Genomic DNA, 24,825 nt, shown 5'->3' on the forward strand with positions numbered 1-24,825 from the left:
TTGTCTGCCAATCAGGTCACCCAATCTGATCCATTTGGACTTTTTTTCTGCGGCTTTGTGAAGGATGTTGTGTACCAAAGAGGCAGAGCTAACACTTTGGAGGAAATAAGACAACGCATCACAAATGCAGCTGCGCTAGTGACTCCACAAATGCCACAGAACAATTGGCGGGAGGTTGAATACAGTTTAGATGTCCGCAGAGCAACTCAACGCGCATACATCGAGTTGCATTCAGCATTCTCCGAAACTCGGAGAGTTTTTACATCAAGTTATGTAAAAAGTCATGTTAATAAACCATTATTTACGCTTGAAATTATCACTTATTTCTCGATCCCTATAAGCGAGACACGGTGTATTGTTGAGCTAACTTTCCTAACAATTTCGTGGGAGATTGTTCTGGCCTATAGCCTATGTCATCGAATTTTTCTTCAGTTAGAACACGATTCATATGCCTTCTTTTTTATTTAAAATTGTGCCACTTTCACTTTTCAGTAAATTCTGGATTGATGAACCAGATGGTTGCTGAATGTCAGGGTACAGTATTCCTTTAGAAATATAACGTATCATAAATTAAGGATGTTTGCTGCATTGATGGAAGTCGGCTGTATACTGATACTCTAACCTTGACGTCCCTTCAGCCAGTGTTATACATACTAAGCAACAAACAACATTCCCACACTCGATTCATTGGAAATGTACACACGATTTTCTTGGCAGTCGCTCTATAAGAGCGAAACCTGTCCTCTGGTGAATGCTCTGAAATTCTTCCAAATGATTACCGTATCTTTCATTTCATTATAATAGAACAAAACTGTGATTTAGAAAGCAATAGACATGACAGAACAGCTCATATAGCCGCAGCCTGGAGTCGCAGCTCTGCACATCCTGTATGTAATAAATTAAAATCATACTAGGAAATCTTTCATTGTGGCCAATAATCTGGAGCTGCAACCAAGTCCACAGTAAACTAAAATTTTAATAGGCCTACAATATATTGCAGAATAATATTATAATCCATTGTATTATCCAATCACCGCTTGCATGTCACGTCCCAACTTTGAATGCTTTGTTTACTTTGCCTCTAATATTGGCCAGAACAAATTTTAATTCTGCTAGCCTCACATCCACATGCCTCAGCAGAGGCAAAAGACCAAACAACCAGTTCAGAGGTAACATATGGTCAGCACGGTGATCCTCTCAGCCGTTGTAGTTGGTTTCTGAAACCGGATTCCCATATTATAGCTTCCAAAATTCATCACGATGCTAGGTGGATACCGGTCCCATAGACTGGCCGAAATTTCATGAGGAAATTTTTTCACTATGAGTACTCGAACCAACGCTATTCTAGGCATGATACCTTAGACCAGGGATACAGAACTGGCGAGAGAGGGGTGGAAAGCATGGGGAAAGCGTTGGTTCCCCGTTAAAGGTCCACCGGCGTTGAATGACGTATCTGTGGCCCGTACGCAATCACATAAGACAGACACTGAATACAAATCCCTTCCCCTACCAAGTCAATGATGCGGGGATGGAAGGAAAGGGTGAGTGACGTATGCTATGAGTGACGCAACGCCACAATTGTCGCCCAGTTCTGCAAGTCTGTCTTAGACCACGACGTTATGGCCCGGGACAGAAGAGATATAGTTGGGACATTTTCCATTGCTAGTGAAGTAAATGGTTATAATGTATAAAACAGTTATATTACCGGTCGTTCTGTATGGTTGTGAAACTTAGATCTCACTTTGAGAGAGGAACAGATATTAAGAGTGATTAAGAATAAGGCGCTTAGGAAAATATTTGGAGCTAAGAGGCATGAAGTTACAGGAGAATGGAGAAAGTTACACAATGCAAAACTGCACGCAGAACTTCACGTGACATAATTAGAAACATTAAATCTAGATATTTGAGATGGGTAGGGCATGTAGCACGTATGGGCGAATCCAGAAATGCATATAGAGTGTTAGTTGTGAGGCCAAGACGTAGATGGGAGGATAATATTAAAATGGATTTCAGAGAGGTGGGATATGATGGTAGGGACTGGATGTATCTTGCTTAGGATAGGGATAGATAGCGGGCTTATGTGAGGGCGAAAATGAACTTTCGGGTTCCTTAAAAGTCGTAAGTAAGTAAGTGAAGTAAATGGAACTCATAGCGCTTCAAAGGTTGGAGTTACCCTCGTTTTCATGTCAACAAAGTGATGGGTAAGGTATCTTACTTGGATACCTAAAAATGGCTGAATCCTCCGTATCACCGATCTAAAAGTCATATAAACGAACATAGTGATCAGAAGAGTACCAAGAGATTTCGAAGTCTTGTTATAATTGTGCAGTGTCTACGGATCTGATGATCGACGGCAAACGTAACAAATTACCAATCCATAGAATTGGTCCAAAGGGACTAGTGGTAAATCTCTCACTCACTCACGCGCATACACACATACACTAACAACGGTAATATATCTGCCCTAGACAGGATTTTATGGTATGAATTACTTTCCTTCAGTTTTGTCGACCTGAGTGGCGCAGTTGGTATAGCGCTGGTCTTCTGTGCCCGAGGTTACAGGTTCGATCCTGGCCCAGGTCGATGGCATTTAAGTGTGCTTAAATGCGACAGGTTAATGTCACTAGATTTAGAGTAGTGGCATGTAAAAAACTCTTGCGGGACAAAATTCCGGCACACCGGCGACGCTGATATAACCTCGGCAGTTGCGAGCGTCGTTAAATAAACCATAATTTAATAATAATTGATTCCGTTTTAAGGTTACACTTTAATCGTTACATACGCCCCAATCTCGTTAATAGGTAATTGCTGACCGAATGTACAACAAAGAAAGTTAAGCTTTGGTTTCTCTGAACCGACGAATGCGAGATGCGAGATGCGAGGCCCGCCTCGCACAAATCCGGACTGCAGAAGAGATAGTGAGTGGTTTCTATAATTGCGAGATGCGAGGTCTGCGCTCCTCGGATTTACAGAAACCACTCACTATCTCTCGTGCAGTCCGGATTTGTGCGAGGCGGGCCTCGCACTTCGCATCTCGCATGCGTCGGTTCAGAAAAACCAAGGCTTTAGGAGCCAAGTTGGCAGTTCTCAGCTCCCACGCACGCACACCAGCACTCATACAAAATAATTCAAAGTAATCAATGCATAATAAACTGAAACTCCCATTCACGACGTCAGCGTATCTCCTTCACAATGACGTCCGAGATGGCAGAAGGCCTGTTATTTCGTCTGACACTGCTTTACACTTGTAAACTGTCTACTGACAATCGCCAGTGAAAAAAATATATTTGAAAACTCGGTCTTGCTCAAAGCTATAAGAATCGGATACATATTAATATGGCTTCAGATTTTCACGGTATTCAACGTGATGCGAGAAATTTTTAATTTTTGCAATTTTTGGAAAATCAATAAACATGATTTACTGGCATGTAAAAAAGAACTCCTACGGACAAAATTCCGGCACATTGGAGACGCTGATATAACCTCTGCAGTTGCGAGCGTCGTTAAATAAACCATAATTTATTTTTTTCAATAAACATGCAACATTTCGGAGCTTTGTATCGGGTTTATTGTTCATTCATTCATAGGGTTCTGCCCAAGGGTAGGTCTTTCACTGCAAACCGAGCATTCTCCAGTTTTTCCTATTTTCTTCCTTCCTCTTAGTCTCCGTATATGATCAATATATCTTAAAGTCAATTATATTACCCGAATCGTGGGATTTTCTTTTCTTAATTGTAGAACTGCAGTACAGCACAGTTCAGGATCAAAATGGCTGTTATGCACGAGAAAGCGCAGTGCGTTGTGTGGTATCACGAAACGAGATAGCCCATTACAGTTCAGTGACGCATCCGGAGAGATTATGAACAAAATCCATCATATGTGAAGACCATCAAAGGGGGGTATGTGAAAACACTGGCAGTGTTGGAAACCAGAGAAGAGGTGCACCTGGAATGACAGATGATACTGTAGATGCTGTGCACACAGCTTTGAACGCTGTCGAAAAAAATTGACGCGTCATGCCTGACGAACTTGGCGTACCTCAGACTGTTGCACAAACAGCTGCAGTTTCACGAGTACAAAGTGCAAATCATGCGAGGTTTGTTGCCAGACGACCGACCACGAACTGCTGCATTTGCTGCGGACATTATGGAACGAATTGAACGCCACAATGGCCACCTTAAGCAGTTTCGTTTTCTGATGAGACAATTTTTCACACTTTCGGAAAAGTCAATATACACAATGTTCGGATTTGGAGGTCGAAAAAGCGAGATTTTTGCGAAAACATGACATGAAACCGGATATCGATTAGACGTTTTCCGGGCAACAAATGGAGCACATGTGCTTACAAAGTTTTCAAGGTGAAGTATCATTTAGTGAAAACCTTACCCCTGTATCTAACGTATCTTTTCAGTAATAATAATAATAATAATAATAATAATAATAATAATAATAATGCACGTTTATAATTAGGGAAAGACTTTGTTTTCACTCTGTATTATCATGATCACTAGTTACTGTTACCTCCATTCCAACAACATCTAGGTGAAAGTTAACGAAGTGCATTACGTACTTAGGGTTTAATCACAGTCTAGTATATACAGTCACGAAGCTCAATACGTAGTAAATATGCAAACATTAGATAGCTGCTCACCACTAGGATCGCTAATATCGCCTCGTTACAGACAATGCGAAATAGTATCGGCACAGTCTATTGTTTCTAGCACCCTCAAAACTCAAGCTTCGTGACTATATATAGTAGACTGTGGTTTAATGTTATACTGTAGCAGTATCGGTTCTTATATAATAGCCTAGATCATATATGTAACAGATAACTCATCGATTTGTTAAAATCAGCAGCACTTTGAAGAGAACAACCGCCAGGATCGCCACCTGTCCGCCGTAAACGAACACGAGATGGCAGTACAGTCGCTAATGCAATTCAAATGGGAATTATGACGTGACTCCTTATGTAATAACTAGATGGCAGCGTAGTAAACCTGACAAAAGTTGTTAACGTCAAAGCCTATAAGGCCGACCTATCTGTTACATATATGATCTAGGATAATAGCTAGCCCAGTCCTCACGTTCTCCGACACAAGTTTACTTACTACGGTACTGTATATTGAAATGTTAAAGAAGTCGTAGAAAAGAGGATAGAAAAGAACTGGTGCCACGACTGTAACACACACACTCACACACTTTCATTTTACGTTTTACGCTTTCAATTTTCTTGGATGTAATTTTTTTTTACAAAATACTGGTGTCATTTAAAGTCAAATATGGTGTAGACGAGATAATATTTAGTCTAAAATTGGTGAAACTTTTAAATAAAGAAGGGAGCTGTATGGGACATATTAGTATAATCAAATAGCCTACGAAGTGACTTCAACCGTCTTTTAGTATCAAAGTCAGCTACATCCACTTTTTTTTTTTCAAATTGAATTGATACTGTATTTGCGACCTCTGTAAGTTTTTCTATATACCTGTGAAGAGTTAAGTAGCAAAATTGGTATCATTCCGTTTAAATTGAAGGTTGAAGTTCTCGGTTAAGTGCAGAGTCAGCCACATCCACGTATGCAGATTCGCGCGCATCTTCGTTTCAGTAGAATTATAAGAGAAATTACATTGTAGTTTATACTAACAACAACTTTTGTTAATTAATTAAAGAATTGATTAATTCGAAGTCTATGAAAAATATTGTGAATAATTCAATTTAATTTTTATGCGTTTTAAAGAAATAAATTTGTATTTCTTTTTTCTTAAATTTAATTACTTGCATTGAACAAGTTTGTATTATCCAAATGCTGTTTAACTTGAAATAATTAAGCAGTTAATAAAGGATTATAGTTTGACATTTTGTGCATAATTACATTCCATCATTGCAAAAACAGCTAAATCCACAATGATGGGTTCAAAGCCAGCTACATCAAAAATAAAATGTGTTTCCCGCCAAAAATCAGAATTCTATCAAATTAAAATTTCCAGTATATGTTTGTCTATGTCGTAACTTTATGGTGCCAGAGTAACGGAACTGTTTATAGAAAAGTCGTTGTTAAAATTCTTTTTTTTTTTTTCTCCTGTAAAATTTTATAAAATGGATGTAGCGGACTTTGTTACTACTAGGTGTTCATTTCAAAGTGTGTCATGACGTCACTGTTGTGAGTCAGCGATTTGAAGCGAGTGTCAGCTCTTATGTCAGAGAAGTTGCCTATTAATCAAGGCGTTCAATCTGAACTTGAGAACGTGTACGGTATAACTTGAACGTCGTAGCAACAGATGGCGGTCTGTACGGTCTGTGTGCTACCATAACCTCTTTCGTACTGTGTTTTGCGCGGGCAAGTCGTACGCAGGGTATTTGTTATCATCGGTTGCGTACGGCAACATTCCACAATACAAATCAATTGTTCCGTGTCCATGTTGGCCGTCGAAGTTAAAATCAACAAATACGTAAGTAATCGTCTTAACCCTCTCCCCATATCCCGGCAGTAAGAAAAAAAATCACCTCAGTACATGTTTCCAAACAGTTCACATTCCTGCCACTACCGGTGTTACCGTACGTATCGGTAAGTACTCTTCAGAATGACCGCCGTACTTGCTAGGAAACTTCTCTGTCACATAGGTAATACGCCTCTGCGGAAGTGTAGGAAGATTGAATTCTCTAGACTCATCGGCTAGCCACATGACGGCATACAGCGAGCCATGACACACTTTGAACTGAACACCCAGTAGATGACTCACTTGCTCAATTAATGTATGCACTATTGGTATCATTATATTGAATCCTTAAGATTTGAACTGCTAAGAAATCAATATTTTTATTTTGTTTAGAGATATAATAAAGTAATATATTTGCTTAATTGCCAGAGTTAGTGTGTAGCTGTTTGTAAATAATCTTCTGAATTCTGTATTACATGTGTTATGGGTATAAAAATAAGTAACCACTCATATTCTAATGTGAAATGAATTCGTCCCTGATTGCCACACAGGGGGCCGGGGCGCTGGGATGAGCCACTGGGCCACAGGATGACGGAGACCCGGGAGTGCCCCCTCGCCAACGAGAAACATTTGCTCTCCTTGGAGATGAACCAGTGCGGCGGCAGCAGCGCGGGAGCGGGAGCTGGCGGCGCCGGGGCCGGGGCTGGGGCCGGGGGCTCCAAGAGCAAGAAGGACGATCTGCTCCCAGAGCGGGGAACATGGGGCGGCAAGCTGGACTTCATCCTGTCGGTCGTGGGCCTGGCCATCGGCCTGGGCAACGTGTGGCGCTTCCCCTACCTCTGCTACAAGAACGGCGGCGGTGCCTTCCTCATCCCCTATTTCCTTACCCTCATCCTCGCCGGAATTCCCATGTTCTTCATGGAGCTCGCCCTCGGCCAGATGCTCACCATCGGAGGCCTCGGTGTCTTCCGCATCGCGCCAATCTTCAAAGGTACCTCAAGAATTCCATAATAATTAAAATTCATTTTAACGGATTCAGTATTCTAATCAAAATGATCTGACTTGATAGAATAAGTACTCTTCAGATCGCTTTTCTAAATTCAACTCTCTTCTCTATAGACCATGAACATTGCTTCGTGCTATGGTCGCTTCTATGTTGCAGGTTTGTGCAGTCACCAGTTAAAAAATTTATGCTAATTACTTTCCATTAGTATCCCTTATATGCCCATTGATCCCAGACTGCACTCCGGGCGTGGATTCGAGTGTCTCGATTGGGATGATTACCTGATTGGGTTTTCTTAGGTTTACACGAACTATAATGTGAATGTCAGGTAATCCCACTGCGAATCCTCGGACTCATCTCGACAAATACCGTCTCATCGACGCTACATAACTTTGCAGTTGAAATATAACCGATTAAATTATTACTATTCTTTGACAATTCTCAAAATACAGTACAACTAATTCCTGTATCTCCTATTGAAGCAAAGGGCCTCAGCAAAAGCTGAACGATTTTGCCTATCTCGTTCCATGATGTTCCTGTCCTTATTTCGTCCTCTGCACTTCTCCAGTTTGTTTTTGGTCTTCCTCTCCTTGTACTGCCTTAGAAATTTGATTTTAGAGCTTCTCTCTCAATAAAGTTTCCTTGCGAAAAGTGTGGCCAATCCATCCCCATTTTCTCCGTCTAAATAACGGAAATGTGAGAGGGCAATAATTTCAAATCATAAAACATATTTCCTTAAATTACACACATTTTTCTAAACAAGAACACATTTTGGTTAACTCCGTTCTGCATCATTAAGTGAATTGTTCGTTTATCAATCCATCAATGTTATAATTAATGATCCTTATGCTTACACTGGCGGCCGAGTAATTCAGTTGGTAAAGAAATTGCCTACGGTCTGAAAGGTCCTGGGTTCAATCCCGGCTGGTGACGTTAATTTTTCTCGTTTCCAAATCTTCCAGAACGGCTCCGAATTTCGCTCACCCTCCTGTCAAATTGAGTACCGGGTCTTTCCCGGGAGTAAAAGGCGATCAGAGCGTGATGCTGACCACATCACCTCATTGTAGTGTCAAGGTCAAGAAAGCATGTATTTCTACCTCCATAGGTGATAGGTGATCTGGCTAATGTGCTGGAGCACCTTACCACTCTGTAACTACGTTGACGTCTGTGACTATTGTAGGAATTCCTTCTGAAATTTTGGATAGTAGGCCTACCTTACGTTGTTCATCAAAATTATCCTACTGCCGATTTCATCAGATTGGGGAGCATTCCTTCCTTGAATGATTTGAGGATTGTGTTTATTCATCTCGTCTTGATAATCTCCAGTAGTCTTAGATCCAAAAATTTGGAGAGCGTTGTGAAAAAGGCCTTTGCAAACTGTACGTCTTCTTTCATTTTCAATTTGCCACAGTATATATGATTTTAATCTAGTTATTACTTCAGCGTTTTTCTGTTGTATGTCCTGCACACCCACGTCTCATAAATTCACACAATGTCTTCGAAGATTTCTTCTTTACCGGTGGGAGTAACTGTCAGAGGCATTTAGTAATGCTTTAAGTTCTATCAAGATCTGGCAGTCATTCAATTTTGCTCACTTGAAGTCCAGATTTTTCAGCACTGTCATTAATGAATCCCATATTAACCGTAATGAGAGTAAATTTGGTGACGAACATTAAGATTTGTGACTCGCTTCACAGTTCCTTCTTATTCTTTTCTGAACTTTCTAATTTAATATTTTCAACTCATCCTTCTTTTAATGAATTTATCCTTGAAAATATACACTCTACTGCTCTTCTTTATTGTAAGAGCAGCTGCAGTCACTTCAAGACTTTATTGATATGAATGAGAAGCCACAGTTATCCCATACGTGCTCAAAATATGCTCGAAGTTCATATTAAAAATCCAGGGTTTGGCAGTTAATAGTAATTCCTTGGCCAATTGTTTTATTTTTCTTTGAGTAAGTGTTCTTAGTTCATAACTTCCTTTCTTTCCGGTTCTTTCAGACATTTTAATGTCAAAAAGAAAATAGTGATAACAAAGGAAATGATAAAACAAGAAAGTAACAAGACTAGAATGTGAATATTCAGATACAAAAATATAACCAAGGATCGATAAAAAGTCCAAAGCAAAAATGAACACAAGAATAACAAAGAAACAATTACAGACTACAAACGGAATAAGAAACAAAGTTTATCCTCGAGAGAGGAGTCAAAACTGTTTGCATGTGAATTCAAGTGTACAAACTAGAGATGGGTAAAAAAAAAAGCCGGAACAGTTTATTTGAAACTGTTTCACAATTGAAACTGTTTCGTATCGAAACAGTTTCGTGATATAACCTGTTCCAACTGTTCCAAAGACTGTTACACTGCTCCAGTGATATCTTCAACGTTCCACATGGTTCCAACAGATAAACAGTTCAGTTTCTAAACAGTTTTCCTCTTCTTTGTTGTTTGCAAAGGCCATGTGTAGCGTTATCATTGACCGCCAATCGAAAGTAGATATATGGACCATAATATCAAAGTTCCACACGGCCTTCGTGTAACAGTAGCCTATGAAGGATCGCGCAATTTAATTGTACGAATCAAATTCCCTAATAAAACTCCTAATTTTTAGCTGTCCATTGATGGAGAATATGTTCATGGTGCCCTCACGTAGTGTTAATTATTACCGGTAATATACCGCGAAAAATATCTTCGTCTAATGTCATCGTTATTAAACTCTCCTAGGGTTATATGCGTAATTTTTTTACTAAAAATCGATTTTTTTTAATTGTAGTTATTTACTGTACCCTTAATAGTAACCTACGAAAACATCTTTCATCTTTAATTGTCATAATACACTGAACAAGGACCTTGAAACATGTTCCCGAAGCAGATGAGAGGTTGAAACAGTTGGAACACTTGGAACAGTTGGCACTGATGTTGTAAACATATTCTTATGAATCTGTTTCTTTGAAACTGTTATTTTGGAACAGTTTCGTTCATGAAACAGTTACAGTCGAAACTGTTTCTTAAAAAGAACAGTTTATCCCATCTCTAGTACAAACCCATATCGTTGTTTAACCGCTGCCATAACCAAATTATAAAAGTGGTGATGGATAATTCTCCGATATGTGGTTGCCAAAATCAGAGTGCCTTGACAGAAGTTTAGCCTACATTACGTACCAAGTGCACGAAACTGTTAATATTAAATATATTTTATTCACTTCTATAAAAATATAATAAGTATTCTGCAAAAATAAATTAAGTATTCAAGTATTCATTGGCGGAAATCATGTTCCTTCAACTCCCAAAAATTAGTTAAGAAATGTTATGTCCGAATGTCCGGGATACCGTACCTTATAGCCGTTAACTGGCTACCGGACTTTCTCTGCTCCAACACTTCAAGATGACCATTTGCCAAAAAATAATAAAATTCTCTGATTCGGATTACCTACCAAACATAACTGGCTACCGAACTTCCCCTACCCGAACACTTCAAGATGACCATTTACAAAATTGAAATTATGATTTATTTAATAACGCTCGCAACCGCAGAGATTATATCAACGTCGCCGGTGTGCCGAAATTGTGTCCTGCAGGAGTTCTTTTACATGCCAGTAAAATTACAGACATGAGCCTATCGTATTTAAGCACACTTAAATTCCATCGACCTAGGCCGGGATCGAACCCGCAAACTCGAGCATAGAAGGCCAGCGCTATACCGACTACGCTACCGAGGCTGACATGACCATTTTCCAGAACATAATAAAATTCTCTGATTCGGATTACCTATCAAACGTAACTGGCTACCGAACTTTCCCTACTCGAACACTTCAAGGTGATCATGTGTCAGAAAATAATAAAATTCTCTGATTCGGATTACCTATCAAACGTAACTGGCTACCGAACTTTCCCTACTCGAACACTTCAAGGTGATTATGTGTCAGAAAATAATAAAATTCTCTGATTCGGATTACCTATCAAACGTAACTGGCTACCGAACTTTCCCTATTCGAACACTTCAAGGTGATATAAAATTCTCTGATTCGGATTACCTATCAAACGTAACTGGCTACCGAACTTTCCCTACTCCAACACTTCAAGGTGATCATGTGTCAGAAAATAATAAAATTCTCTGATTCGGATTACCTATCAAACGTAACTGGCTACCGAACTTTCCCTATTCGAATACTTCAAGGTGATATAAAATTCTCTGATTCGGATTACCTATCAAACGTAACTGGCTACCGAACTTTCCCTATTCGAACACTTCAAGGTGATATAAAATTCTCTGATTCGGATTACCTATCAAACGTAACTGGCTACCGAACTTTCCCTACTCGAACACTTCAAGGTGATCATGTGTCAGAAAATAATAAAATTCTCTGATTCGGATTACCTATCAAACGTAACTGGCTACCGAACTTTCCCTATTCGAATACTTCAAGGTGATATAAAATTCTCTGATTCGGATTACCTATCAAACGTAACTGGCTACCGAACTTTCCCTATTCGAACACTTCAAGGTGATATAAAATTCTCTGATTCGGATTACCTATCAAACGTAACTGGCTACCGAACTTTCCCTATTCGAACACTTCAAGGTGATATAAAATTCTCTGATTCCGATTACCTATCAAACGTAACTGGCTACCGAACTTTCCCTATTCGAATACTTCAAGGTGATATAAAATTCTCTGATTCGGATTACCTATCAAACGTAACTGGCTACCGAACTTTCCCTATTCGAACACTTCAAGGTGATATAAAATTCTCTGATTCGGATTACCTATCAAACGTAACTGGCTACCGAACTTTCCCTATTCGAACACTTCAAGGTGATATAAAATTCTCTGATTCGGATTACCTATCAAACGTAACTGGCTACCGAACTTTCCCTATTCGAACACTTCAAGGTGATATAAAATTCTCTGATTCGGATTACCTATCAAACGTAAATGGCTACCGAACTTTCCCTATTCGAACACTTCAAGGTGATATAAAATTCTCTGATTCGGATTACCTATCAAACGTAACTGGCTACCGAACTTTCCCTATTCGAACACTTCAAGGTGATATAAAATTCTCTGATTCGGATTACCTATCAAACGTAACTGGTTACCGAACTTTCCCTACTCGAACACTTCAAGGTGATCATGTGTCAGAAAATAATAAAATTCTCTGATTCGGATTACCTATCAAACGTAACTGGCTACCGAACTTTCCCTACTCGAACACTTCAAGGTGATCATGTGTCAGAAAATAATAAAATTCTCTGATTCGGATTACCTATCAAACGTAACTGGCTAACGAACTTTTCCTACTCGAACATTTCAAGGTGATTATATGTCAGAAAATATTAAAATTCTCTGATTCGTATTACCTATCAAACGTAACTGGCTACCGAACTTTCCCTACTCGAACACTTCAAGGTGATTATGTGTCAGAAAATATTAAAATTCTCTGATTCGGATTACCTATCAAACGTAACTGTCTACCGAACTTTCCCCACTCCAACACTTCAAGATTAAAATTAAATCAAATTAAAATATGGTTTATTTAACGACGCTCGAAACTGCCGAGGTTATATCAGCGTCGCCGGTGTGCCGGAAAATTTATCCCGCAGGAGTTATTTTACGTGCCAATAAATCTACTGACATGAGCCTGTCGCATTTAAGCACACTTAAATGCCGTTGACCTAGGCCGGGATCGAACCCGCAACCTCGAGCACAGTAGGCCAACACTTCAAGATGGCCATTTGCAAAAAAATAATAAAATAAAATTCGCAGATTGGGATTACCTATCTAACGTAGGCCTAAGTGCACCCGAACTTTCCCTACTACAACATTTGCCAGAAAATAGCTTTCTGGTTGACTTCATTTCACTGAATTGTGAGTAACCAATACAGTAAGTAATCTCAGATCGTGTACGCAAAGTTGAACGATTTTCTCTGTACTTTTGAAGCCTTTAAGACGGCCGTTTTCGTAAAAACGTTTCTTCATAAGTTATAGGCCTATAAGTACATGAAATGATGATTAACAAATTTAGTGCTGGTAGATGAAAGAAAAAAGACAGACGTCCTAAACGAAAATGTAAAATAGGAAAGAATATGGGAAGGATGGGCATGGGGAAGTGAATCTTTTTGAATACAAAAATAATAGGATTCGTTGGTTAGCTTAATCAGTATTTTAGTAGTCAAACAATTATTTACGCATTATAATTAAAACATTGAACTCTTCTAATAATACCTTACTATTAGACTGAAGTCAACCGAATTATATCCGATAAATTAACTTTCGTTTTTACAGACTTAATATTATGTACTGAGTTTTAGGACAAAGTCTTTGTTTCATTAAAATCGCTCTACACAAACTGGTAGCCTATACGACAGATATTAAGTTAGCATGTAAATTAATCACATTTCGAACATTCACAGGTATCGGCTATGCGGCAGCAGTTATGTCTTGTTGGATGAACGTGTATTACATCGTAATCCTTGCCTGGGCCATCTTCTATTTCTTCATGTCCCTGAGAGCAGGTGAGTTTAATATACTTAGAACTTGTTCGCAAATTAAGGGTGACATTTCGCAGTTGCATACTGTATATTTCCAGTAAGTTTTAAATGATAGAAACTTGAACGAATATTTAGCTCCTTCCACAAATTGCAGATGTACCGTGGAGGACGTGCAACAACTATTGGAACACGCCCAACTGCGTGAATGCATACGAGAGGAATAACCTCACGTGCTGGGACCAATACTACAACAGTAGCGCCTTCCACAAGGTCTGTTCTGTCAACCAGTACAACATTTCCTTGAAGGAACTCACCGATCCCGTCAAGGAATTCTGGGAGTAAGTACGCACAGCAACAGACATATTATACTGTATTCCATGTCTGACAGGCGACGAAAACATTGCCGGCATAGGAAGGGGGAACGATAATTGCTAATCAACCAATGGCAGAGGTTACATTCCAGACTTATCTTGAAGTTGGGCGGTCTGAAGAGTTTTACCTCTGCCCAACTTCAAGATAAGCCTGGAATGTAACCTTTGCCATTGGTTCATTAGTAATTATCCTTCTCACTTCCTCTGCCGACAATGTTCACATCACCTATTAGACATTATGGAACGTGGTAAAGTAGTATACCGGTACCTAACTATTTCATCCAGAAGATGGGTTCTCATCAAAGACTCCGAGTGTTCGATGTCTGGCAAACCTCACGATTTTATGTAGTGAAACAAGGTTTTTTTTTTTTTCAGACTTCTTCAGTTCCTTGTTCCAAATTTTCTGCCATGCCATAAGTGTTGAATAATCTATGAAGTTTAATAGTGCTGATAATAAAACAAGTGACGCCTCACGGAATTCAGTTATGGAAGATTAAAATTCTAAATAAACATTTGGAACTTTAAATTAGATAAATCATGCAGAGCGAGAACACCTGCTTACCGGTACCTTAGTTATTTTAATTAATATTCCAGTAACATGCATCACGCGTATAGGCCTATTTGAATTGACACTCCATATTCGTCAAATTTATTCATGTACACTCGCTTCCAAAGAAACCATGAATATTCAGGATTGTTGTGAGATTAAAGCAAAGCGGCAGCAGAAACAATTCCGGAGGACTGAAGTGCAAGGGACATTAAATGAACCATACCATACCATGTATCATTTAAAGGAGGAGCTCGGAATCAAAACGCTTTATGTCCACAAATCAAAACTTTTCAGGAGAGTCGAAAAACTAAAAGCTCCTAAACTTCTGAGAAATTTAAAGTTTTGAAAGCAATTATATAATTAGAATTCTACGCAAAATTAGGTGGCACTATTGCGCAAAATCAAACAAAATTATCCAAGCGTAATATTTATATAAGAAGTTTTGAAAATCATGGACTTAATGCGTTTTGTTCCGAAATTACGGACTGAAATCGTTTTGTTACAAACATATATTCAAAACACTCATTTAAGCTGATTTTTTTTAATTGTGACCACATTCCTTTCCAAAGACTCTTATACAAATACAAAGTTAACTTTGAAGACAATTATTTTATTAAATTATTAAATTATGTTTACCTGTTTTAGCAAGCAACATAGAATGAAATTTAATTTATTATATTTAACTGTCATTGTTGAGTTCAGTTCAGTCATATCATTGATAATCCAGGCTCTTCTTCCATACACTCACACTCCACTATTTCATCATCCTCACACTGATCAGAAAGTCCTTCTTCATGGTCAATAACCTTGACATACAACTGCAGCTGATCGTTGTTTTTCCAATTTTCACCAAATCTTTGTTGTAATAACTTTTTTATATCCAACAATTTTTCTGCTTTTATTTTATTCCTTAATGGTACTAAGGGTGGGTCAAACCTCTCAATATTTTCAATAGCATGACCTCTCTTAAGTAGTGATACTGGACATTTACTTAGGTCATCCATTGTGTAAGTATACTCCAATTTTACATTGATGTAATGTTTGTTTGCTTTCATTATTTTCCTGAGCCTGACTCTCTTCATATCACTTATGCCAACTGGCTTTTTCAAGTAATCGCACAGATCTCTGAAATTGTGTATATGCCAATCCTCACCCAACACGTGAACGACACCGACTGTACCGTAAATATCATGATATTCTTTTGGCGTCAGTATTTCTGCATGTTTCCTGAGGCTTTTCTCCAAAATACCAAACATTCGGTCTGCTGGCAAAAAGGAATGCCCTCGCACAGGAAAAGTCATACATATTTCCTTCAATGAATCTGGAGATTTATTCAACAACCACCAATACAAAGCATGGACGACATGTGCATTTCGATTTTGACCAGCGCAACCATCGGAGAAGAGTCTCAGGAGGGAAATATTTTTTTCTTTGAAATTATAATTTATTAGGAAATGAGTCAGAGCAGAGCTAACTGCAATCGTCCCTCTTCTTGCCTGGTTTTCTGTCCAGCAGTAAAAGTTGGGAAATGTGTTATCAATATCAGTAATGCACAAAGCATAGTAAGAAAGCTGTCGTGCGTAGTATGCCTCCCCAATTGCTAGTTTTGGTAATGGCTGCACTTGTTGGAGGTCAAAACATAAGGACATACTATTCTGAGGATCTTTCTTCATAATTTTGTGAAATGTTTTCGCTCTCAATTTATGAGCAGTTAACTCAGCTTGTAGTTCCAACTTCTTTTCTGGAGTATCAGCACATTCAATTTGGAATTTCGTCCTGATGCAAAAGCTACAAACGTCCGTTGCAGGATCCCCAAACCCCAAGTTGAAATTTGTAGAAAAAAATGTTATAAAAAACATTTTTTCACCTTTAAAGAATGTGGAACTTCGGCATTGTACATTTTATGCAATCTATTTATGTTCAGTTCCGAAGCAAGGTAAAGTCTCTTACTTTTCTCCCTTGAATAATGGCTTTCTCTGGCTTTGAGTTTAGAAAGAAAATTGATTACAGACTTTTTTTTTTCTGCATACAACTTGCTTTTGCGGTCACCCCCTCTCCTCTCAGTGATGGGTTTACACGACATTACTGACTTAGCAATACTGTTAGCTCTGCTTTGCCCAATACTGAATAAAGTTCTAAAAAACTTACAGCATATTGGAAGTGTTTCATCATGAACTCTAACTTGATATCTGATGAACATCGAGTTTAATTTTTCACCATCCTTTCTTGGACGACGTCGTTTCGGAACGGACACTGACATCATGGATCCCAGAAGTCTATCTTGCTGCAATTTATCATGATGATTAAGGACTCTTTTTCTTTGCTGAATTAGGTAGAACGCTGGGATGCTGCAGCATCTGTATCTTCCTTCCTTATGGTTACAGGGAGGCTCGAACTGAAGCATGTCAGGATCCTTGTCGGTATATCTAAAAATTTTTAAATTATTATTATATTAGGTAATGGACTATGCAACAAACTTAAACAATATTGCATCAATTATTGCGTGATTTATTATCACATTATCATAACGGGTGAATTAAGGAGTCAGTTCTAACTCATAAACTCATATGTAAAACTGTATGTAGAAAAGTATAATAGACTCACCTGTTTTCTTGTTCCCTCTTTCGTTTCGATGTTCCACTCTTCCGACGTTTTCGAGTTCCTGTAGAGTGCTCCCCAACTGGCACACCTTCTTCCATGATTTTATAACATGCGTAGTACTTAAAATGTTGTAATGAATGCAGCTAATACTCTATTAGCCCTTTCGTGTAAATTCTTAAAAAATATTAAATCTTTCACTTATTTCCAGAAGCTGTATTAACTAACCCCTTGCCTACTGAAGTCTGGTCAGCAACGTGATGCACTCCCAAAGCGTAGCCGTCTAGACATGACGTCTCGGAGACCCTGCGACTTTTATTTACAGTTTTCATTCAAGCTGTCATATTGAGTTTTTTGAAGCTGTCTATTTAGAGATTTGTTGTATGTTATAAAACGACCTTTCTTGAAGAAGAGGAGTTATTTTGCTCTAAATATACGCGAAAGGTTTTCTAAAATTCGTAACTGTTTAAATATAAGTGCATTGAAGTTGCCCTGCATCCCAAGTGGAATCGACAAAGTTTAAGAAAGGGAGTGAGAATTGAGGTCTTGTAAGAGTTATTGGCAGTAAAGTGACATGACAGAAAAGTTCTGTCTACGAAGCACAAGATTCACATGGTCAACATAAAGGAAAAAAGGGTAAAAATGAAGGGGAAGAAACAGTGGTGAAACTGAAGGGCGTAATAGAGTACAATAACGTTATGTTGTGGGTTCGCCGTCAGGTCAGCGTCAGAATGAAGTCTTATATCCCTTCCTCATTATGGCAAAATACGTAAAAAAAAAAGACTGCAGAAATATTTCCTTCAATATAATATTTATGGTACCGGTCCTTTTCAGCTTGTCAATGTCTACGTAATTGCATGTAAGACTGTGAAGGGAAGCAAACCCAGGCAGGAAAGGATCTTCACAAATCGACTAGACCTGAAAGCAGACATTTTATTGAGGTTTAACCTTGCCTAGCTGCAATAGTAGTGGAAGGGATGCTGGTGTTACGACGACAATGTTACAAGCAAACTGTCGGGCTCATCCCCCCCCCCTTCCCGTCATATACCTATCACCCATAGAAAAAGAAACCAGCGATAACCTGCAAAGTTTTTAAATCTCACAAGAAACAAGCGAAATAACGTGGGAGTGCAAACAATGTTTTGTACTGGAGTCTTTCGAAGCCTACCATACAGTTCAAAATGTAACTAAATTATGAGTATAATATCACAGTTTGTAGTAAAAGACCCATGTTTATTGCAAACGACCTCCACCTGCTTTTAAATGCCACTTACCGCACACCACTAACTCACTGTCTACGCGTGGGGATTTAAATAGAGATTCCAGGCAATAAACTCGTCCTTTTAAATCTTACTGCATGGACCTAAAGGTAGCAATAAAAAAAAACTTTAGAGAAGAGTCAACAATGAACATTAGTTAAAGACAGGAAGCGAATTAATTACGTTCATTCTGGTTTACTGCTTTTATTAGAAATCTTAACTTCATGGACTTAACTCGGTTTGATCCATTCAGGGTGATGGACAGAATACGTTCTGAATCAGACCCTCGATTTCAGGCTGACTTTACACAGGCTAAAAATGTCAATTGCAACAAATGTCAAGCGTAGCATGATGAAGCGCCTCTAAAAGAACGTAAATTCGGAAAAACCGCATTTTCGATAAAATGTGGACTTAACGCGTTTTGATTCCGAGCTCCTCAGTAATTTTTCATTACTGTTAGGAGGCACATCTGGTCTTGTAGGCTAAACCACTTTCATAGGAATTCAAACACCTAGAGAGAGCAGTGAAATCAAATACTGCGCATATACTACTAGTTGCACAGGGAGGTCCAAAAGTCCCGCACCATAAGCTGAATTAAAATATTTGTTCAATGTGATGGCTGCCAGTGTCAAAAACTACTGTATGCATTCATCCAAGTCTCGTAGAATACGGGTCACCAATGTCGACGAAAAGCACGGAATTCAGAAGAAATTCGTTCACGCAGATGCTGTTCGTCCCTGATTTTCACACTTTTGCTACATCAAGCCCCACACTGCAAAATCCGTTGGATTCAAATTCGGGAACCAGGGAGCCCATTCCACGTGACGCACTTGCATACCATAATAGGGTGGGGGCGTGCCCTGTCTTGAATGAACCACTGAGAACGCGAACCAATTCTGTTCAAGTCGGGAATTAATGATTTTCCCAAAATAGCAAGATATGTTTCACTGTTAACGACGTCATTAAAAAGTAGGGGGCTACGACGCGATCTTTCCACAGGCCACAACAAACCATGAAGCGCTCGGTGCCTTGTTCTCTGTTGTCAGTAAACCAATGCGAATTTTGGTCGGACCAGTACCGCAAATTCTGCCGGTTCAACTCATCGTTCGCATAAAAATTAAGTTCATCAGAGAACATGACCTTGCATGATAAACATTTCACGTTCTTCTCCATCTTTCCAAGAAACCTCTGTTGTCGTAATTCGCCTATGGTGCGGGACTTTAAAGCCATTCTGTACATAATATGCTGCTCATTATGAGTGTTTCATGTACAGTTACATCATTTTAAACTTCGAAATTCAATGACTGAAATTCACCTATTACGTGATAAATAATGCAATAAACTGATGATGATGATGATGATGATGACCGCATGGAAAAGTTTAAAAGTTTATTTAAATGTTGTAAATTGATGATTACATTAAAGTACGTAGGTACTCGTATTGGTATTTGTTTTATAACATAGTACTGTACTGGTAGTATAATTTAAGTAGGCCTACTTTTGTCACTTGTTAAAAGTCATTCAATAATAGTTTCTCCCATGTTCCTCTTAAAAATGTTAATCCTTTTATCATAAAAATAAAATGGAGTGGCGAAATAAAGGAATGCTAAAATACTTTATCAGCAGGGAAAGGGATTTGGAGTATTATAACGAATGGTGAAACGTAGTATAGATATTTGTAGCTCAGTGACTGTCAAGCGAGCTGCGTCACAGAGCATGGGCGAGTACAGTCCACTTCATACAAACTTACACGCAACGTGCTGTAAACGTATTTCAGAATAAACAAATGTTATAGTTTAATGACATATAGTATAATGAAATATCAATCTCTGCATCCTCGCATAGAAATAGTGATGGCTGATAGACAATTGTCTTCTGTATGGAACTCGCCTCTGAATATGTAGAACCAAACGAAATGGCATTTTCAATTAATGCTATGTTTTGTTGATGAAACGATTATTCCTGCTGTGCATTGTTATAATAAACTGTAAATATCATTTTCAAATTTTCTGTTGCAAGGAAGGAAATTTTTAACATGGAAAAACTCCGCTCTACATCTGCAGAGACAATTGGAGAATGAGTACTTGAAACAAGATACGTCAATTAAATTCACATGTTGAATGACGTCATTGGGACACTTCTTTGTTAGTATATCTGAAATCCGACTAAGAATACTGTACCCATCATTTTTAATCAAAACTCTGTTCATTTTTTCACCAACACGTTTCCTACTTCACCTTCTACTGCACTCAGTTTATAATAGTCCTCATATTTATTTGCTCAACTAGTTCTACTCCTGACTTTTCTAATTGGATAATGGCATCCGGTAAATATAAAAAATTTGACTTAATATCCGTCACTTCTTTCTCGATTGTTCTATCATTTAGCAGTTCCTGGTGTATTTGAATCGCAGCCGCGTCATCGGGATCAAAAGACTGGGCCACTTTCTTCACAGATTGGAGGTGATGTGCGTAATAATTCCAAGCTTCTAACCATGACCCCCAGCTCTTAAGAACTGGACATGGGGGAAGTGACAATTTAGGGAATTGTTTCCTGAATTTTGATACTCGATCTGGAGCTTTTACAAATATAGTCTTTCAGTTTTGTATTGTTATTTGGTTTCACTTTCGGCATTGTACCTGCACTTCACTACTCTAAACTGCAAACCTGCACGTTGACGTTCTTATGCGACAACTGTCCCGTTCACCTGCTGTTGACGTGCAGAGATCTGCGAGTATGTCATGGAGGGGAGGACTTGGTATAAAGGGTTGTAAACAAATGGCTGTGTAGATGCTAATACTAGCTTTTACTGCTCCAAATTCCGTTCCCTATTATCAGCAAAAGAGATTCAAAAGTTCTCTTGTTTAAAATATGCAGCATTGTTTCCGAAATAACTGCCCACACTACAGTTCCGAAAAGTTTCTCGTCCATACACCTTCTTCTCTCCTGGTGTAAAATATTCTTTTAATGTTATTAAGATTCTTCATCCTAATTTAATTATTATCATTCTTGAACCCTATACACAAAAACGAAAATACAAAAAAAAAAAAATAAAAATAAAATAAAAAAAAAGTATATTTTGAAAATTTCCACAATAAACTTTAAGTGGACAAGATTTGTTTGAAAATGGACATCTCCTATCGTCTTCCAATAACTCTTCTCTTATAACATCAAAATATCCGGACACAGAGGAATGCACAAATTGTATCACATGGAAAACTACTCGCTCCAGAACTTGGCAATAAATGTGAAATTCTAATCAGGAAGTTACTTACCTTACTTACTAATGGCTTTTAAGGAACCCGCAGGTTCACTGCCGCCCTCACATAAGTCCGCCATTGGTCCCTATCCTGTGCAAGATAAATCCAGTCTCTATCATCATATTCCACCTACCTCAAATCAATTTTAATATTATCCTCTCATCTACGTCTCGGTCTCCCCAAAGGTATTTTTCCCTCTGGTCTCCCAACTAACACTCTATATGGATTTCTGGATTCGCCCATATGTGCTACATGCCCTGCCCATCTCAAAAGTCCGGATTTAATGTTCCTAATTATGTCAGGTGAAGAATACAATGCATGCAGTTCTGCGTTGTGTAACTTTCTTCATTCTCCTGTAACTTCATCCCTTTTAGCCCCAAATATTTTCCTAAGAACCTTATTCTCAAACACCCTTAATCTCTGTTCCTCTCTCAAAGTAAGAGTCCAAGTTTCACAACCATACAGAACAACCAGTAATATAACTGTTTTATAAATTCTAACTTTCAGATTGTTTGACAACAGACTAGATGACAAAAACTTTTATCAGGAAGTTATGTACCAGTAAATTATGTCTCACTTTGTGTACAGACGTCGAACACTGCAGATATCGGAAGGAGTCGAGCATGTAGGAAGTATCCGATGGGAACTCGCTGGAACATTGCTTCTGGTCTGGATCCTGTGCTACTTCTGTATATGGAAAGGTGTCAAATGGACTGGAAAAGTGAGTATTTTTTGTACATCTTATGATAAAGTAAAATATTGATTAGGAATTAATTGTTCATTTCAATTTTCGCCGCACTTCATTAATACATGTTATCATAACAGGGAATCACTTATTTTGTTTGCAACAAGAAGTACCCATATGTCTATTTTATTTAACAAGTGGAAAATATCTCCATTGCAGGTGGTGTATTTCACGGCCCTGTTCCCATATGTCCTGTTGACTGTACTGCTGATCCGTGGTCTCACGCTCCCTGGAGCAGCAGAAGGAATTCGGTTTTATATCAGCCCCAACTTGTCTAAACTCAGGGAGTCTGAAGTGAGATTTCGTATTGTTACAGTTATAATGTACCTCTTAAAATGAAAATTAAAGCATGGAATTTCAATACAAAAATTGTAAACATGTGAAGTGTTCATCAAGCCAATCATATAATTAGAAGAAATACTCCAATAAACAATATTAATGTGCTTTTCAGGTATGGATTGACGCTGTGACCCAGATTTTCTTTTCTTATGGTCTCGGGCTTGGCACTCTGGTAGCTCTAGGGAGTTACAACAAATTTACCAACAATGTGTACAAGTGAGTAATGCAAATCTATTGTGAGTACGGTAATTTGAATGAAGCTTAAAAAATTATCGTGTTCTAAGAGACTTTGTGGACATAAGTTACCGGTAAATTTAATATTACATAAATGCATAAACAAATGGCAAATTCAGACGTATAACAGTTATAATAGTTAAAAAATGAAAATAACAGAAAATAAATTATGTATATCTCAGATAGGGATCCTATTGAAAACCAGGTTATGGTATTAACAGAACATCTCCACAAGTACACTTAGCGGCAAAAAGAATGGGCCGACTCTTGGTCGATACAAATGCTAAGTTCTGTCACGCGGTTCACTTGTGTAAACGTAACCAACTGCAAGGCATTGCTGTGGTGTCTCTTCATTGAAAGTCATCCATCTATAATGTAGTAAACCTTACGTGCAGTGTGTGGCCCAGTGGTAAGAAGTCTGAAATCTGTACCAGAGGTTGTGAGTTTGTCTCCCGGTATGGTAAAATTATTATTTTTTTTATTTTAACTTTTACTTAATTTAATAGTTTAAATGTGAAATGGCATTTGTTAACAAACTTCGTTATGCTTGCCTTGTAAAAATATTATTGCCCATCACCTGTGGGCTATTAATAGGTGAAACCTGGCCTGTATAAACAAAAATACTTGTTTCACATCCTAAAAAACCAGACGCATATCAAACAAAAGTAAATAATTAAATTAACAAAGACAAACAATTTTTTAATATATTAACAAAACAAGGCCTGTGGTGGGGACTAGTATCTCGTCCACAAACCACCTGCGTCAACAACTGCCCTCATTCTGCGCGGCATGGAGTCCACAAGATTATGGAACAGGTCTAAATTCTTGGCCATCTCCTCCCACGCATCTAGAACTCTGTCCCACAATTCCTCAGGTGTCCGAACAGGTGGTTCTTCTGCCCAATTAGAGCGTAGGATCTTTTTGACTGCAGACCACAAATTTTGAATTGGATACATAACTGGTGAATTTGGAGGCCAGTCGACTGGGTCGACATCACGCCTCCTCGTAAACCATCTTTGAATCCGGTTGGCAGTGTGTATTATCCTGCTGGAAGAAAAGTGTTCCTTCTGGATATCGTTTTCAGGCGGAAGGGATCATTACATTTGCCAAAATGTGTTTGTAGACTTCTGCCGTAAACAGCCCGTGGATGCGTTCCAGAAGTCCTGCCCCATTGTATGACATCCACCCCAACACGCAACCCTCACGCAACCCGACTAATTGTTAATTCGTCTCACGAAGCATTCATCGTATCAGTGGCCATTCATACAATAAACTAGGGCAGTACTATCATTGCTATTGGAGACAATTACCTCGGAGAAAATGACATTTCTCCAATCGAAGTCCTGTCGGAGAGTAGCATACGCAGAATGCTACTGGAGACAATTACCTCGTCGGAGAAAATTACATTTCTCCAATCGAAGTCTTGTCGGAGAGTAGCATACGCAGAATAACCTATCCGAACCAGGGCAATGAGTCATTGTTTCTGTGCCATCTTCAAGCATAATGACGAGACAGAACGTTATATTAACAGATAGC

At 38.6% G+C, this 24,825-nt stretch overlaps 1 protein-coding gene across 3 annotated transcripts in view; it reads left to right on the forward strand.

The window, feature by feature from the left end:
• Window positions 1–24,825, forward strand: part of Gat (GABA transporter) — a 139,972-nt gene that overhangs the window by 99,651 nt on the left and 15,496 nt on the right. For all 3 annotated transcript variants that reach the window (XM_069837399.1, XM_069837400.1, XM_069837401.1), the window contains 6 exons: window positions 6,987–7,426; window positions 13,856–13,957; window positions 14,088–14,271; window positions 22,560–22,692; window positions 22,876–23,010; window positions 23,168–23,271. In XM_069837399.1, the coding sequence (XP_069693500.1) occupies window positions 7,024–7,426; window positions 13,856–13,957; window positions 14,088–14,271; window positions 22,560–22,692; window positions 22,876–23,010; window positions 23,168–23,271 (1,061 nt within the window). In that variant the 5' untranslated portion in view covers window positions 6,987–7,023. The remainder of the gene's footprint in view (window positions 1–6,986; window positions 7,427–13,855; window positions 13,958–14,087; window positions 14,272–22,559; window positions 22,693–22,875; window positions 23,011–23,167; window positions 23,272–24,825) is intronic.

This window comes from Periplaneta americana, chromosome 10 (assembly GCF_040183065.1).
Source record: "Periplaneta americana isolate PAMFEO1 chromosome 10, P.americana_PAMFEO1_priV1, whole genome shotgun sequence".
NCBI lineage: Eukaryota > Metazoa > Arthropoda > Insecta > Blattodea > Blattidae > Periplaneta > Periplaneta americana.